The sequence below is a fragment of the Dermacentor silvarum genome, chromosome 8, assembly GCF_013339745.2.
Source record: "Dermacentor silvarum isolate Dsil-2018 chromosome 8, BIME_Dsil_1.4, whole genome shotgun sequence".
Taxonomy (NCBI): Eukaryota; Metazoa; Arthropoda; class Arachnida; order Ixodida; family Ixodidae; genus Dermacentor; species Dermacentor silvarum.
Window position 1 is genome coordinate 174813477 of NC_051161.1, and position 16739 is coordinate 174830215.

General features: G+C 45.5%; 1 protein-coding gene across 2 annotated transcripts in view; it reads left to right on the forward strand.

The window, feature by feature from the left end:
* The window catches only part of LOC119461856 (3-hydroxyacyl-CoA dehydrogenase type-2), a 36782-nt gene extending 24445 nt beyond the window's left edge, over nt 1-12337 (forward strand). For both annotated transcript variants that reach the window (XM_049672758.1, XM_037723226.2), the window contains 2 exons: nt 9527-9764; nt 12063-12337. In XM_049672758.1, coding sequence (XP_049528715.1) covers nt 9527-9764; nt 12063-12253 — 429 coding nt within the window. In that variant the 3' untranslated portion in view covers nt 12254-12337. The remainder of the gene's footprint in view (nt 1-9526; nt 9765-12062) is intronic.
* The last annotated feature ends 4402 nt before the right edge of the window (nt 12338-16739 follow it).

Sequence of the window (16739 nt, forward strand, 5' to 3'; positions counted from 1 at the left end):
GCACTACCACGTCATTCCCAGCATTTCCTGAAATTTAATTATTATTGATCAATTATCGATTAGCTATTGATTGGCTTAAAGTAAGGGTATTTGGGCTAGGCTAAGCACTACCAAGTCATGCCCAGCATTTTCCGGAATTTATTGATTATTGATTGATTATCGATTAGCTATTGATTGGCTATCGATGACTTGGCGATGATTGACTATCGGCGTTTTGATGTTAAAAACGCCGCCTAGCTTACCTAAGAACTTCTAGATATCGCTGTTACCGAAGTCTGCAAGTCGTGCGCGAAACCCATGTAGGTAAGCATCATTAGGGCACAGAAGTTTCGGCGCCACATCTCAAACCTGTCTCCAACAGGTATACAAATCCTATTATGTCCGTTGCTAAGCAAACATAACGTTGCAGTCACCGAGATGCACGTGTCCAAAAATAGTAACGCAAAACGTCCGCGTACATCAGCTTCTATTACATACAAAGCTCGAACAAATATACAATACTCAACGCGTAATCAAGTGGGTAACAACCGAAATGAAAGAGCAGCAGGAACTTTTCAACGTTCGCCTCGCATGCTGTAATGAACAGCCGATGTCATTTCTTAAAATACATGACGAATGTTTCTCGGTGGTGGAGTCTGGGAAGCTCGTGCGCAGTATTCAACAAGCGCAGACTGCGGTGGTGTGGTTGACCAGTTGACTACAACCAAAATGGTGGCAGTGCTACTTCCAGAAAACCGGCGCATGCGCAGATCAGTCGGTGGGATCGGTCTATTGAAAATGGTTACTCGTTCTGAAAAAAGAAAAGAGAAACATTTTGGGGGGGGATTCTTAGCAGGTAATTTATTAAGTGGCTATATATTACTTAGAAAATGTCTTTTCAATGCTAAGGAGAAATTTCTACTCTGTTTTATTTCTAGTGGAAGGTTATTCCACACGGCGACTCCATGAGCTGCAAGTTTTCTATTACCGTAAACATTTTTTGTTTGCTGAGTAAGGTAGTTGCCTTTTACTTTGTTACGGCTTTCGTAGCGAGAACATAAAACATGTGATGAGCAGACTGGATAGTTGGTGCTAATACTAGCTTGGACCATTAGTGCAGTTCTACAATCAATTAGAATGGTGAACGGCATGATGTTCAGGCTTCGGAAGAGTGGTAGCGTATGTGCAGTGTAGTCTGAATTTGTAATAAAGCGTATTGGGGGGGGGGGGGGCTCTTTTCTGGAGTATAATAACTGGTTCTAGGTATGTGCGGTATGTGTGACCCCAGGTAACTAAACAGTAATTTATATGGCTATGAAATATACTGAAATAAATTATTCCTAATGTCGGTATGTCAAATATGTTTCGGCATTTGTGCAAGAGAAAACAAGCTTTACTGAGTTTCTTGCAGACTTCGTCGATATGAGGTTTCCAGTTAAAAGATTCATCAAGAATAACGCCTAGGTATTTTATTGAATTCACTCGTTCTAGCGCTGAATTATTTAGTGTAAGTGTACGTGAGTGTTCTTGCAGAAGTTTGCGCGGTGAATTGAAAACAATATACTTGGTTTTCTGTGTATTTAACGTTAGTTTGTTTGAAGAGAACCATTTGTGGATATCGTTAAGCTCTGAATTCGCACAAATAAAGGTATGGTCCGGAGAGTCTTGGGCACATATGAGAGCTGTATCGTCAGCGTACATAAATATTGAACAGTTTTTTACTACGCAAGGAAGGTCGTTAATATACAATGAAAAAAATATTGGCCCAAGAACTGAGCCTTGGGGAATGCCTACAGTTGTTTCAAGGAACTCGGACCTGGTATCAGCTACTTGCACTGCCTGCTTACGGTTTTCTAGATAACTTTTAAAGAATTCTAGGCACATTCCACGAAAGCCATAGCATTCTAGTTTGTTTAAGAATAAGCTGTGGTTGACAGTATCAAAAGCTTTTTTAATGTCGAGAAATATACCTACAACTGTTCTGTTGTTATTTAAGTGGAAGTTAATAAGTTCAGATAAGGACAAGACGGCTGTATCAGTTGACCTTCCCTTTCTAAACCCATGTTGACAGGGTGTAAGAATGCTTTGGCCTTCTGGAACACTGGCTGCGATACCCGAGAACCTTACCCTAGGTCCAAACACTGTCTGTATTAAAGAACGTGTTAAAATACTTGGCATCATCTTCAATGAACACATGTCATGGAATGACCAAGTAAAAATGTTAACGTCAAAATTGGGTAAGTGTGTAGGATTATTGAACCGTCATCGACATACGCTATCAGTTTCAATAAAAAGATACATCACCCTTTTTACTTCTCGCTTCTGCTGGTGTGGGGTAAAACTACAGCATACCCAAACTGAGCAGGTTACAGAAAAAAGTGGTTCGGGTAATTTCAAATGCTTCCTTTCTAGAACACACCACCCCTCTTTTCAAAAAACATAGGATCGTTAAAATATCAGTCATATAATTACAAACTACTATACTCTTACAAAAAGGCAGTACTCAGCAAATGAAATACCTTTCTCAATCTTGCGCACGTTGAGCGAAACGCTGTTCCCTGTCGTTTCCGATATCAACCGCCTTGGCATGTTCCATTTTCTCACACGTAGTAAGGAGCGTACTGCATCCAAGAGATCTTGCCAATGGCATTAAACTACTATGACTCGCTACAAACAGACATTTCATTCCTTACGAAAAAAGAAATAAGGTGATTATTTCTGTGAAAATTAAAACATGCCTTTTATATTAGTGTTTCATTGCGCTTTCAATTTTGTTTTGTGAATTATTCGGATGTTGTACACATGTCTTAAAGTGCATTTCTGAATTCCACTGTGCACATATATTTTTTTCTAGAAATACGTGTTGAAATTATCATTTTACTTGTACACATGTACAGATGTGAGCAGCCTTATCCAAAATGCGGGAACAGCAGCTTCCGGGGCTCTCCCGAGCCAGCCAGCGACGTCTAATGGTAGTTGCTGTGCCCAAACGTGCCCAGCACCTACCATTAGACGTTGGACCCAGCAACTAGCGTTAGACATCGCTGGCTGGCTCTGGAGAGTCCCGGATGATGCCGTTCCCACGTTCTAGACAAGGCTGCTCACATCTGTACTAGCAGTCCACTGCGGTACAAATCTTGAGTGCGTGACAATTGTTTGAGATCACACTCTAATGTTTGCTTATTTTTTTATAATTTGTCATGGTAAAGGTTATGAGTGCTGTACCCTGTATCCTTACTGGCGATGGGTGGCTGGGGGCTCTGTCAAGCTGTCATTTGGCAGCTTTTTCAGTGTAAATCTTCATGTTGAAATTTTGGTGAAATAAAGTTCTTTGATTGATTGAAAACCATGATTATGAGGCAACTTCGCCGTAGTGGGGTACTCCAGACCACCTGGGTGTCGTGCGAGCTCTAGTTCAGCGCTCTCTTCATGGAGGGCGCCAACAACCCGTGGCGGATACTGAAAGCAGAGCGTGCACTGAGCATGTCGGCCGGACCGGCATATTAAGGCTGAACATGGCATGACATAAACGCAAGTGTTGTTTCTCTGTTCAAAGTCAGTCTCACTCGTTGTTTCCCCGTTGGCAACACAACATGGTAGCAGTGGTGAACATGGATAAGCAAGAAGACGACTTGAAACCGGTAAACCAGAGAACATCCAGCATGCAAGGCGGAACAGAAGACAACACTGCACAAAGTGAAGTGGTGCCGCGTCAAAATGGGAGGAACTTCTTCCATCCATTTTCCATAGAACTGCCAAAAATATTGGGCTTGAGAGATCCCAACGACTGGAAGCACTGGATTGCATGGTGGAAACCATACCGTATCATGTCTGGTCTTCACATGTGCAACACCGAAACACAAGTAACAGTTTTCTGTACATGATAAGAAAAGAGGCCACAGATGTCCTAGCATCCCTAAAGCTAACAGACGCTGAAGTCACTGACTATGCCTGGGTCAAGAGAAAGTTTAAGCACTATTTCATTCCATGTATATGAAGGTGATTTTTCAGTGTGCAAGATTCAACCGCAGAAGGTAGCAGCCAGGTGAAGGTGTCAAATCCTTCATCACGGATTTACGTAAGCTGACTGAAACATGCAAGTACGGCACACTGAAGGAAGAACTCAGTTACGACCGTCTTGTTATCGGGTTGTGGAACATCAGTTCGAGTAAGAAAGTGCAACTAGACCCAAAGCTCACGCTACAGTTGGCTGCGAAAATAGCACGCAACTCTGAGATATAAGAAAACAGCAGAATGAACTACGCGAGGCCACAGCAAATGCAATATTGGAGGAAATACGGCACCAGAAGGGACGAAACGACTACAGATATGCAACCAGAGAAGTCGAGCAAGCCGCCTGTGGAAGCCCAACCGTACAAAACATTGCAGATGGTGCGGCAGTGCTCAGCAGCATATCAAAAAGCAGTGCCGAGCATCGGGATGCAAGAACTACGGAAAGGTATGTGACAGTGTCAGGACGACAAGCCGGTGCTTGAGAGCATTTACAAGCAGGGAGAAGAGTGGAGCACACAGAGAACAAGGTCCACCTAGTGGACTGTCCACTTTGACTGTCGCCATTGGCTGCCACTCCGTTGGGTGTATGGGTGAGCTGATGCCTGCGGACAAGAAACTCTTTGACCCAGGAAGAGCACCCATCAAGATGAAGGGAATGTTTGATGCAACAATCATTTGGCAAGGAAGCTCAGCATGCCAACGCATGTTTGTAGTACAAGGACTGCAAGCAACACTTCTGGGACAATCAGCCATACGATCTCTTGGTGTCTTTGCACAGTGAGGCAGTTGAAGCTGGAACCCACAGCCAAACATGGCTAAGAATGTCTCCTCAGGAGAGACCCCAGTTCCGCACTCTGTTCAGTGGACTAGGCGAGATGACAACAATTTAAAAAGTGATGCTGCAACCAAGTGCCACGCCATGTGTGCCTGGACGGGTTCCAGTTTCGCTGCTTTCCAACAGTCAAAAAGGAGCTTGAAAGGATGAAAAAGCTTGGAATGGTTAGACACGTTCAACATGCAACACCATGGTGTGCACAAATGGTCACTGTGAAGAAACAAAATGACCAGATGAGGATCTGCATCGATTACACACAACTCATCCAGCAAGTGATTCGCGAGCGAGTGACCATGCCGACAGTTGAAGAGAACTTGGCCAGGCTGGCTGACGCAAGACTGTTTATGAAGCTGGATGCTAATGCTGGGTACTGGCAGATGCCACTTGCACCAGTCACAAGATTTGACCACCTTCGTAACATCGTTTGGGAGGTTCCAATCCCTGTGTCCACCCTTCGGCATTGCAACAGCACCAGAATTCTTCCAGAGGGAAATCGTGCAGGTTTTGGGACGACTGCTTGGACAAGCTTGTCACAAAGATGACATCATTGTGTTTAGAAAGGACCAGACAGACAATGATGTCAGGTTGGCAGCAGTGCTTCAACGCCTCAGGGATGAAGGAATTACTCTGAAACCACGGAAATCTGAATTAGGGAAAACAAGAGTCAAATTTCTAGGGCACATCTTGGACAAAGAGAGCATCACTGCAGACTCTGAGATGTCGGAAAGATGTCACCGCCCGAGAACATGATTGAACCGAGATCGTTTCTGGACATGGTGACTACCGGGACTTAGCTGAAAAGAGAAAACCACTGAGGGAGCTGCTCCTCAACGAATCAAGTGAGTGTTGGCACAAAGCCCAACAGAGGGCATTCAACGAGGTCAAGGCAGACTTGGCAACAGTGGCAGTCCTTCACTACTGCAGCCCCTGATTATATCAGCAGATGTGTCATCATACGGCATAGGGGCTGTATTTTTGCAAGCAGACAATGAAGCACAGCATCAACCAGTGGCATATGCTTCTAAGGCATTGTCACCTACAGAACAAAAATATGCTCAGGTTGAGAAAGAGGCAGTGGCTGTGATGTGGACACACCAACACTTTAGGATGTGTGTTCTAGGTCTGCAATTTCACATTGAGACTGACCATAAGCCACTATAGTACCTTTATTCTCAACAAAACGCATTGATGAGATGGCACCACGACTACAGCATTTCCGCATGTGTGTGCTTGAGTTTGACTTATCTCCCACATTCCAGGAGAGCAAGTGCACACTCCAAGCTTTTTCATGCGTTTTTTGAGGGCTCCACCGACTCGTGGTAGAGACTGAAAGCAGAACATGCGTGAAACAGGTTGGCCGGACCGGCAGACTAGGACTAAGCATGGCGTGCTGTCACGGAAACCCTTACAGTACTCAGGTGAAGCCCTCGCATCAGCACCTGACAATCAAGCAGCTTCCAGCCTCAGCTGAGATGCTCAAAAGGAACAGGGCAGCATTACAGAACGAGCTACCACTTTATTTGGCATGCATTACTCAGTGCCAAAGTGTCCTAGTAAGAAGCACATAGATAGGCAAGTGTAGCTGAGGAACTTTCAGTCATACAGAGGTTTCTGCTCCGAGGAACAAGGCTCGTCCTTACCTAAGTCTTTGCCAAAAAGTGCTACAATGACTTCACACGGGACGCCAAGGCATCATCAGATGCCAGGCTAGAGCACGGCAGTCTGCCTTGTGACCTGGGATCAACCAAGATTTTAAGGTATTAGTATGCAGATGCCCCACCAAGTTCCCGACGGGGAGTGCCTTCTCTGGACACACCTCCCAGAATGCCCTTGGGAAGTGGTTGGCACAGATTTATTCTATTCGTGAAGGGAAGAACTACGATTGCTATTGACTACTATTCAAAGTTCTTTGAGCTGTAAGAACTCGAGGCTACTAAAAAAAAAATTGTCACCAATTTTCTTGGCCATTATTTCACTCACTGTGACACTCCAGGCGTGCTTCGATCAGATAATGGCCCGCAATTCCGTTCTGCTGAATTAGCACAGTTCTTGAGTAATTGGGGCATATAACATGTACCCTCAAACCCACACTATACACAAAGCAACGGGGAAGCAGGATTGCCAAAAATTCACCTATGATTATGATACTCCCTAATGCTAAATTTGAACGCAGCTCCATACGTGTTTTCATTTCGCGATATATTGGCTGGCGCAGACATGTTGCAAACGGAGCGAAGTGGGGCGCGACTGCCCCGCTAATCGGGAGATCACGAGAGGCAGCACGTGGGTGCAACGTGGGTGTGATTCACAGCAGCCGCCCCAGACAGACCTCCGCTCTTGCAGCGCTTTGTTTCCATACAGACGACACACACTACTCTGGTGCGATCTCGTAGCCGTCATCCCTGCAGAGTCCGTCTTGCGCAGCATTGCGCTTTTCTTCTCACACTTTCACCATACCCTCCGCCTCATGGTTCTGTTGCACCTCACGCTCCCTTTGCTATCGCCGTCTTTCATTGTTGGCTGTGCTTGTTCCTTGGGTTATGAGTGATCACACCGACGCTCACTGCAGGAACGGGCGTCTAAGAGCTGCGGTCTAAAACATCCCTCGGAAGTCCAGTGACATTGCTCAAGGCCTCTTAGCACACAGGGCAACACCAGGCCCTGAAGGATATTTACTGGCTAAGTTTTTAATGGGCCGGAAGCTAAAGGGAGGCAGGGAGAAAAAGGAGGCTGCGAGAAAGGGAGGAAAGAAACAACAACACTCGCCACATCCGACCATTACTACTCATAGGTGCCATGGTTCACATAAACCAAGGGGCTCAAGGAACAGCAACTGGAAATGTGCACCACACAAAGCACCACCTCTGAGCTAAACCGCAGGTGGGCCTGGAACCAGGTCACACTGGAGATGCCAGGTGCACCACGTGCAGCGGTCATGCAGTGAAGCCGTCCCATCATCTGAGCCTCTGAACAAGTTGTCGGTTCTTCCTCAAGAAGGGGAGCTGTTGTGTAATGTCGAGCAGTGTCATGCATGTGAGCTCTAGTTGTGCGCACTCTTCATGGAGGGCTCCACTGACTCGTGGTGGAGACTGAAAGCAGAACATGCTTGAAACAGGTTGGCCGGACCGGCAGACTAGGACTGAGCATGGCGTGAAATAAACGCACGTGTCGTTATTCTGTTCAAGGTCTGTGCTGCTGGTTCTTTCCCTATCAGCAACACGGCATTAACATGCACCCAATGCACAGTACACGGGCGTTTTGCCTCCATCTGAATGTGGCTGGGATTTGATCCCGCGTTCTCAGGCTTAGCAACGCCAAAGCCACTACACCACCATGGTGGGTAATGACAAAGGTGTGACGATAATGATGGATTGATGCCTGCATGATGACGACGTGATGACAAAGGCACGGGAATGAAGGCAATGAAATGGCGATGTCAACATGATAATGAAGGCATTTTTGTGTTGGAGCTTATGTCTGCGCTTACATATGCCATCCGCTGCACTGCGTCGCTGCGATTTGCATTATGTGAGTTGCTGGCTAGTGCTATACCCAGGACTGGCCAATAATGCAATACCGCAGCCAGCACCTGCAGAGTAGGGGTAAAAGGAAACTTTCTGGTGTGAAATTTTTCTATACTGGTGATGTCATTGATGCCATGACCGTCTTTTTAGAAGACCAACCTTCCCATTTTTTTTCTGCAGGGATTCAGCACCGATAGATTGTTTGACCAAGTGTGTGGACATTTGAGGGGACAATGTTGAAAAGATAAATGTGTTCAGCTGGCTCTTTGTAGTTAAGGCAGAAGAGTTCTTATTTACTTATGTTGTTTATTTATGAACACCTCGAGAGTCCCAGGGCATTACATGAAGGGGTGGGCATAACGTGGCAGTCAATGGATTATATGTACTTTGAGTAACAGGCATATTCAACAACTTTTCTGAAATGGTTCGAAAATAATGCAACATTGACTGGTAAATGATTCCATTCCTTTGCTGTTTGTGAAAAGGAGTGCTGGAATGCTACTGTGTGGGTAGTGAAGTGGTTATACAGCATTTGGGTGGCTGTGACATAGGATGCGGCCTCTTACACTGCAAGTCTGGGACAAATGAATGGTAAAAATTGTGGACAAAACAAAGTCGGACAGATTTTCAACAAGTGGTGAGGGTGCTAAGCTGAACATGTGCTTTTAATGGTGAGTAACTGCATTGAGCACAAGTGGCTCAGTTCTGAATGAACAGACTTCATATTTTTCTACCTCTTTCTATTTTTTTTTGTCCCAGGTTGTCTTGGAATGCAGACTGGTTAAAACTAATTTTTAGGAAATTAATTTTACTTCCTTTTTTTATTTTAGTACAAAGTGCTAAGCCCTAGTTCGAGTGACACATTTAGTTACAGCCTCACTTGGCTGTAACTGTGAATGAGCGAATTCTCTTGTAGGGAAGAATGACTTTAACCAGATAGATTCTGTGGGAAGTGGAGAAGTTTCATAAAGGGCAGACTTGCCATTCACCTGAAAGCACTAGCATGAAGCTACAGAAGCAGAGCTTAACAGTTGAAGAAAAAATAGCGTCTTATGCAGGGAACTTATTGCACATTTATTTGCGTAATAGCAGCCTGTGAGTGACAAAGGTGTGACCATTGTGTCATGCTCCTTTTGGAGGCCAGTCAAGCTCTGTCGCCGTTTGTTGTGTGCAGGTGAACACGGTGGGGACGTTCAACGTGGTGCGGCTAGCGGTTGGCCTCATTGGCAAAAATAAGCCAGGCCCTGATGGTCTGCGAGGTGTCGTCGTGAACACGGCCAGTGTGGCAGCATACGAGGGCCAGATTGGCCAGGTGGCCTACAGCGCCTCCAAAGGGGGCATCGTGGGCATGACACTGCCGTTGGCACGAGACCTGGCTTCCCAAGGCATCCGCTGCTGCGCTATCGCACCAGGCAAGACTTACTGAATCTTTGCAAGAGTCTGATGCTTCTATCAATTAGTGCTGTACAATGGTTGGAGGTTCTTGCATGATGGTAACAAATTTTCTACCACCACAGGAACACCAAAATGGAATAGATAAATTGCACTTTTGGCATACTACCAGGATGCAGCGCTGAAAACATCAATGACAGCAATGGAAAGCCACCACCATTTGCATGTGGTTCAGACCGTTCTAGCTGCAACTAGAGCAAAGCTAACAGTGTTCCTCGCAAAGTTCAGTTAGGGAGTTTATGGAGAAAATCTTAAGCTGTGAAATTGGGAAGGGAGAAGGACGATTGATTAAGTCAACGATAGCTTAGTGTTGTACACCTGCTGAGATGTCTAGTTGTGTAGAATGAGAGCGAGTGTGATGATCACGTCTTCTCTCATTTGTTCACATCTCTGTTCCTGTGCTGCTGCTGTTTTTGTGGCATCAACACTCGCATTACCTGTGAGCTTGGTGCAGAAAAGACGAGTGTTGAACAGCTGAACTGAAAAAACAAAGGACTAAGGAAGACGGACTAGGAAGTCGCTGTACTAACTGTACCGAGTTGTTAGTTAGAACAGTAATGTACTTGTCTGTCTACCCGAGTTTTTTTGTTTTTTTTTTCAGCTCAGCTGTTCAAAACTCATATTAGCTATGAACCAACTAGCTCAGTTAAATACTATTTTTGGTGCAGCACTCTGAGGCCAGATCGCCCATTGAAACACACTGGAGGAGGCTCTGCATTAAAGCTATTGCTTCAAATTTTAAGAGTGGTAGGCCTGCGTCAGCATCTCAATATATTATGAAACACAATTCAAGCAAATGTAGTCTGATGTTTGATAAAACCTTTTCAGGCAGTGCAAATGTAAAATGTATATAAAATAAGCAATCACCTAAGGTTTAAATATTTATTACTTTCAACCTTAGGTGAGTGCTTGTTTTATTTTGAGCATGATTTCAGAAAGGAAATGTGTTCATGTCAATCATTTGGCAAGGTCGTGCTATTTTGCTGCTGGTTGATGCTGCTGCCATTGTTGGTGAATTTCAGTCATGCGAGAGGCCTTGCACCACATCATGAACATGTGTAAGAAATTAGTACAGTCTAGACCACTTATTTATAACATAAGTCACCGGAGTCGCGAATATCTGCACTATAAGCAGTACCGCACTTTAACCAAACAAAATGTTATTGCGATAGCAATTATATGAACACTCCAGGCGCATTCCTGCTGTCGCCGCGAGGTTCCGTATGAAGTCCATGTTCAATAAAATTGCCGCCGTGCGCCGCATGCTGTATGTGCGAGTGAAAGCGTGCCAGGGTGAGCCGGCGATCGCGGCTCAATCTCGCGTACACAAGGGAGGAAAGCAGGAAGGAAGTGCGCAGTCTTCCGTCGCGCAAGGCTCCGGGGGCAGGGTAGGGAAGTGGGGGCGCGTTCTACTCCGGGCTGCCGCTTGCGCCCGCCCAGGCTGCAAGGTTCCAAGGGGAGGTTAGGGAGGGTGGGGACGAGCGCTCTACTTCACGCACGCTCGCCCGCCGGGGCCGCTGTATCTTGAAAGCCATCTGCGACGGGGACTGCCGTGCGCTGTGTTTTCGCGGCTTAGTTCGCGTTGATGCGAGACGCAGCACAAAGATCAATTCGCTCGCTGCTGCTGCCACGCTTCCTCACTACAGCGTTTTGATGGCGAGTTTCCGCAGTCATCGAGTGAGATGTATTCATGTTTGCTTGTGCGCGTGTGACACCATGCTTGTTAATGTGCAGAGAGCCGTGGTGGCGGATTTGCTTTCGCGCACTCCCGCTGTTGCGTCATTCTGGCCGCTCCGCATGAGGAATGCTAGGATGTGGGGCCGACGTGTCTCGACGCGGTGGGCGAAAAAGAAGTACGGTACGGAGCTATTCAAGCGCCAGCAATGTTGGAACGCACACGACGGTGCCAGACATGCGGGTTGCAGTCGTGTAGTTGGAGAGTATATACGCCGGTTGTTCGCCACAGTAACGTCACGGAGCTTGATGCACACGGTCAGAGTGCGGTTTGAGGGGAGCGTTCGCCGTATCAGTTGACAGCCGAACTTCAGGGCAGCCGCACTGTAACCGGTATTTCGTCTCCCGCAACTGCACTGTAAGCTATATGCGTATACATAGATCGCATGGGAAAATTAACGGGAGTCTTAAAGGACTGTATCATATCCGGTCCTGCACTATAAATGCTTACATTATAAGTGGTCTATACTGCTGTATTGCAATTTACCTCGTGAAAAATGACAGGCTTGATTCTTGCTTGGCAGGCCTGTTTCATACACCGCTTCTGGAGTCGCTGCCAGAAAAAGTGCGCACATTCCTGGCCGAGACTATTCCATTCCCCAAGCGTTTGGGAGACCCCGACGAGTACGCTCACCTTGTGCAGACCATTGTGGAGAACCCTTTGCTAAACGGAGAGGTAATACGTCTTGACGGTGCGCTCCGCATGGTGAGCTAGGCACCGCATGATGCGGCTGCTTCAGTGACAGCAGTCTTTGCAGGGCTCCCAAGTTGTTGAATAAAGATGAATGCTTGTTTTCAATATATGACTGTATTGCCTTGCTGTTTAGCATGGAGTCAATAAAATGTGTGCTTGACTGGAATCCCAAATTAGTTTTTGACAAATCAGAGCATTTCTTCTGCTGCTTTGCAGCAGACTCCACGTTTGTGTGTTATCTAGACTATTCTATTGAATACTACGAGTACTCGGTATTTGCCTAAATTTGAATTTGAGTATACAGTAAAGGGAGAGGCCTTCGTCCTGCAGTGGACATAAATATAGGCTGATGATGATGATGATGATGATACAGTAAAACCTCATTAATTCGGATTACACTGGACCGATAAAGATGTCCGAATTAACCGAATGTCAAATTATCCAGGGTATCACGAAAACAATAAACAAGTGCTTACTACGTCAAGACGCTTTTATTTACTGATGAATTAGTGAATCATGTTTATATTTTGCACAAAAGTATTGCGAAAGCTGCAATTCTCGTCATTTTCACTGCCGCGCGCACATCCCGATTATTTTTTCGCCAGTGTCGCCAGGTCGCCGCCCATTGCGATGTAGACAGTGCTCTTCATCCTCAACAACTTTGCACCGAGTAAAAACGAAACTACTGTTTGCCACAACCGCTGCGGACGAAACCGCGGCCGCTGTCGACGCGATCATAGACAGCGACTATGCAGTTATGAAGGCACGTGGCCGACGCACGCACTGAGTCAAAACGAAACTACTGTTTGCCGCAACCGCTGCGGACAAAACCACGGTCGCTGTCGATGCGACCATCAGCAGCGAGAAGTTGGAGTGGCGCCCTCTACGAGTGATGTCACGGCCAGGACGGTGCTCGCTCGGCTGCTGCACGCGCTCGTTCCCTTCGTGCATGCTTGGAGTATTGGTGGCTCAAGCCGCACTTATTGAAGGATATGCCGGCTTCTTTTTACTGTCATGCCTGAACGACAGTTTCTTCTTCAAAGCCGCGAGTCGTGAAAATTTGCGGCGTGGATGTCGCAAGCTATTTAGCATTGAAGGGGTCTACTGGTTTTGCAATGCGTATATGCGCAGTGTCTGTCTATAAACTTTGCGTAAAAAGAATGTCTGCAATTTCAACACACGAAGTTGTGTATGATGCTCCACAAAACACTTAACATTCCCTTAGTGCTTAGCTATGAGAGACATTGCATTTTACAAGGAAGAAAAATCTTGGCCGGTATTGGTATTTTATGTCAATGATATAAATGCGTGTTAGAAGGAAACTGCACAGTGAATCTTTTATGATGATTCTTATTACTATGGTGAGTTGTTCTAGTCAAATATGGCTACTTTAGTAATGCGTAAAAGGAATAGTTAGGCATGCATTTTGCATGAAAACGTTTGCTAATACTTTCACTGTTCTCTGAAACAGGCACCCAGAAAACGCATTGCTCTTGGCTGTTAACACGACGGCACGTCACATATAGTATGTACATACTTCATGAATACCATAACAGCAATAATCTGAAAGAACAGTTTCGTGGTTAAGATCGAGATCCTATCAATTGCAAGCGAGAAAATGTTTCATAGTGACCCTTAGTTGCCTTTATCGACATCATGGCATGGCCCTTACACAACTAAATCTACCGACTGTGGTTATGCGAGGCACACATTATTCGCGAAACCCATCAGTTCACTACAACTTCGAATTGAAACCATGAAGCAGTTCTTTAAGCGCCATTTGCAATGCCTAAGGTATACTCGAGGCTATACAGCGCAACTTAGGCTGCGCTGAAGAGGAAAATTCAAACGCCTTCTGCCTCACCATGTCTCGATCCTGCGTTGTTTAACTACACAAACTGATGACTATTCGCTTCGTGAATACATAAAAGAGAACTTCACATACCCGCCTCATAGAGAAGACACCACAAGCCTCAAATGAATTTACTTGATTTTTGACCTCCACAGGGGAATAATGATATCTTCAATAAGACTCGTACTGCTAATGAATGAAGCTTTGGCTTCTTTCTAGCTGCAGCCATACGGTCCAAAAGGCATATCTCACAAAAACATTTGGGCCGAGCAGCCTGTGTCAGTTCGCCAAACAGATTCGTGATGTCTGTTCCTCAAGAAACAAGCAGCAGTAAATTGCAAAAGTGAGTTGAACGTGTAGCACAGAACAGTGAATAAATATTCATACATTCCTTTGCATATTCTGCAAATAGCTGTAAGCCTCAATTAACTTTACTTCAAATTACTGCCATTTCATATTAACCGGTGAAGAATGGCCTAATTTTGAGAAGCAGTTAAAGGAACAAGCGGTGCTGGTTGCATCTAAACTTCACTGTGAAGTCCTCATGTTACTGCCGAGCGTTTCCATGAATAAATGAAAAATTAGATAATATACCATGAGCTACTCGTCATAAGCAAACACGTTTTAATGGGTTAAAATCAAGGTAAATGTAGCAGTCATATGTAGGTATGGTAGCCTAACTGGATTCTTATGTGCTATGTTTATTCGTTTATGCTTTTATTAGTCCCTCAATCTGCAAAGTCTAGATCCGCGCATGAAAAAGACACAATGCGCTTGTCTGAGCTTCTTCGGCTGGCACTGCAGCGTTGCCCATGAGAAATAAATTGTCATCTAGGAAATAAACTCTTTGAATAAGTTTGCGCGAATGAAGACGTCGTAAAATGTACTTGAGATGACCGTCATAAGTATACAAGCACAGGGAACGACAACGAACAAGCGGAAACGCTGCAGAAGGTGCCCGGACGCAACACTACATTTGCTAGTAGGTACAGCGTTTGACCGCTGGCGCCACGCTGCGCCGCTCGCACGTACCGCGTTTCTAGGTGGTTCCGTTCACCGAGGGCGCTCGAACGCAATGACATGGTTTGCACGAATGCGACCCACGGAAGCGTGGCCGTATGGCTGAGTGGTTACGGCGCTCGCTTGGGGATCTTGTGTAAACAAAGACCAAATATCTCTTCCTCAATTTCTCTCACCCTAGATTTGGCGCTGAAGCCGTGTCGTCACAGATTGCATTGCTCTCAGCGAATCAGAATGCGCCATGATACGTCACCGCTTGCGTAAACGGCCGAGGCCGTTTGGTTCTTTACAATGCCTCCTTTAGAAGATGCCTGCCGCGTGAGCCGAGAAGCTGGTTCCTGCCCCTCTCCTCTTTCCTTTCCTCCACCTGATGATGATGATGATCTATTGGCATCCCCTTTGAAACGGGGCGGCGACAAATAGTCACCTAGCCTGCTTGATTTAATCAGGTATACTATACATGTTCTTTATCTTGCATTTTTGTATACCTATCATTATTTTTCTTTTTCAAAAATTTACCTTGTACCGCTGCCTATGATTTTAAGAGATCAGGTCGCATCCATCTTTTCCCTACTTTTTTTCCACCAGTACTCTAATCGTCTCTTGCTGATCTCTACGGCTGATCTGTTTATGTTTCCTTCCACTTTAAACCCAAGCGCTTCTGGGAGTTGCACGTTACCTACGGTTCTCGCTGGGTGGATCCCGTCGCATTCCATTAGGATGTGCTGAGTGGTCTCTGGATCTTTACTGCAGCATACACATGTCTCATCTAATTCCGAATATTTGTTCCGATATGTTTTCGTCCTTAGGCAACCAGCTCGAGCCTCAAATAGCAAGGCACTGCCCTTTGTGTTATCGTACAGATTTTCCCTTCTAATTTCTTTCTTCTCATTCTTGTAAATCTCCATTGTCCTTTTCGTTTCCATTCTTTGCATCCAATTCACGGTCTCTATTTCTCTCACTTTCTTTCTGATGACCCCTGGTTGTCTATTTACAGTTTCGATTATCCTGTACTTGGTTGCCAACTTCCTTGACCTCTTCCTCCATTCTGTGTCCACGCTTTTCATGTAGAGATACTTGTGCACTTTAGCCGCCCATTTATTTTCATCCATGTTCCTGAGCCTTTCTTCAAAACTAATTTTGCTTTGTGCTTCTCTGACTTCAAAAGAGGCCCAACCCATGTCTCCATGCACTGCCTCATTTGTCGTATTACCGTGTGCTCCCAAAGCCAACCGGCCTACTGATCTTTGGTTAACTTCCAAACCCGCCAATATATCCGATTTTAAGCATATAATGGCATTTGCGAATGTTAGCGCTGGCACCATTACTCCTTTCCAGATTCCACGCACCACCTCATACTTATTGTGGCCCCACAGTGCTCTGTGTTTCATTAATGCTGCATTCCGCTTCCCTTTTATTTTCAGATTATCTTGGTGGTTGCTTGAGTAATTCTTTCCTTCGTTTATGTGTACGCCGAGGTACTTATATTGCTTCACTATGGGTATTACTTGCTGTTGAATTGACACCACGAAGTTACTCGTGTGCTCATTAAAGATCATAATCCCTGATTTCTCTGTGCTAAACTTAAGGCCTAGATTTGTCGCTGCGTTCCCACAGATATTCGCAAGTATCTGT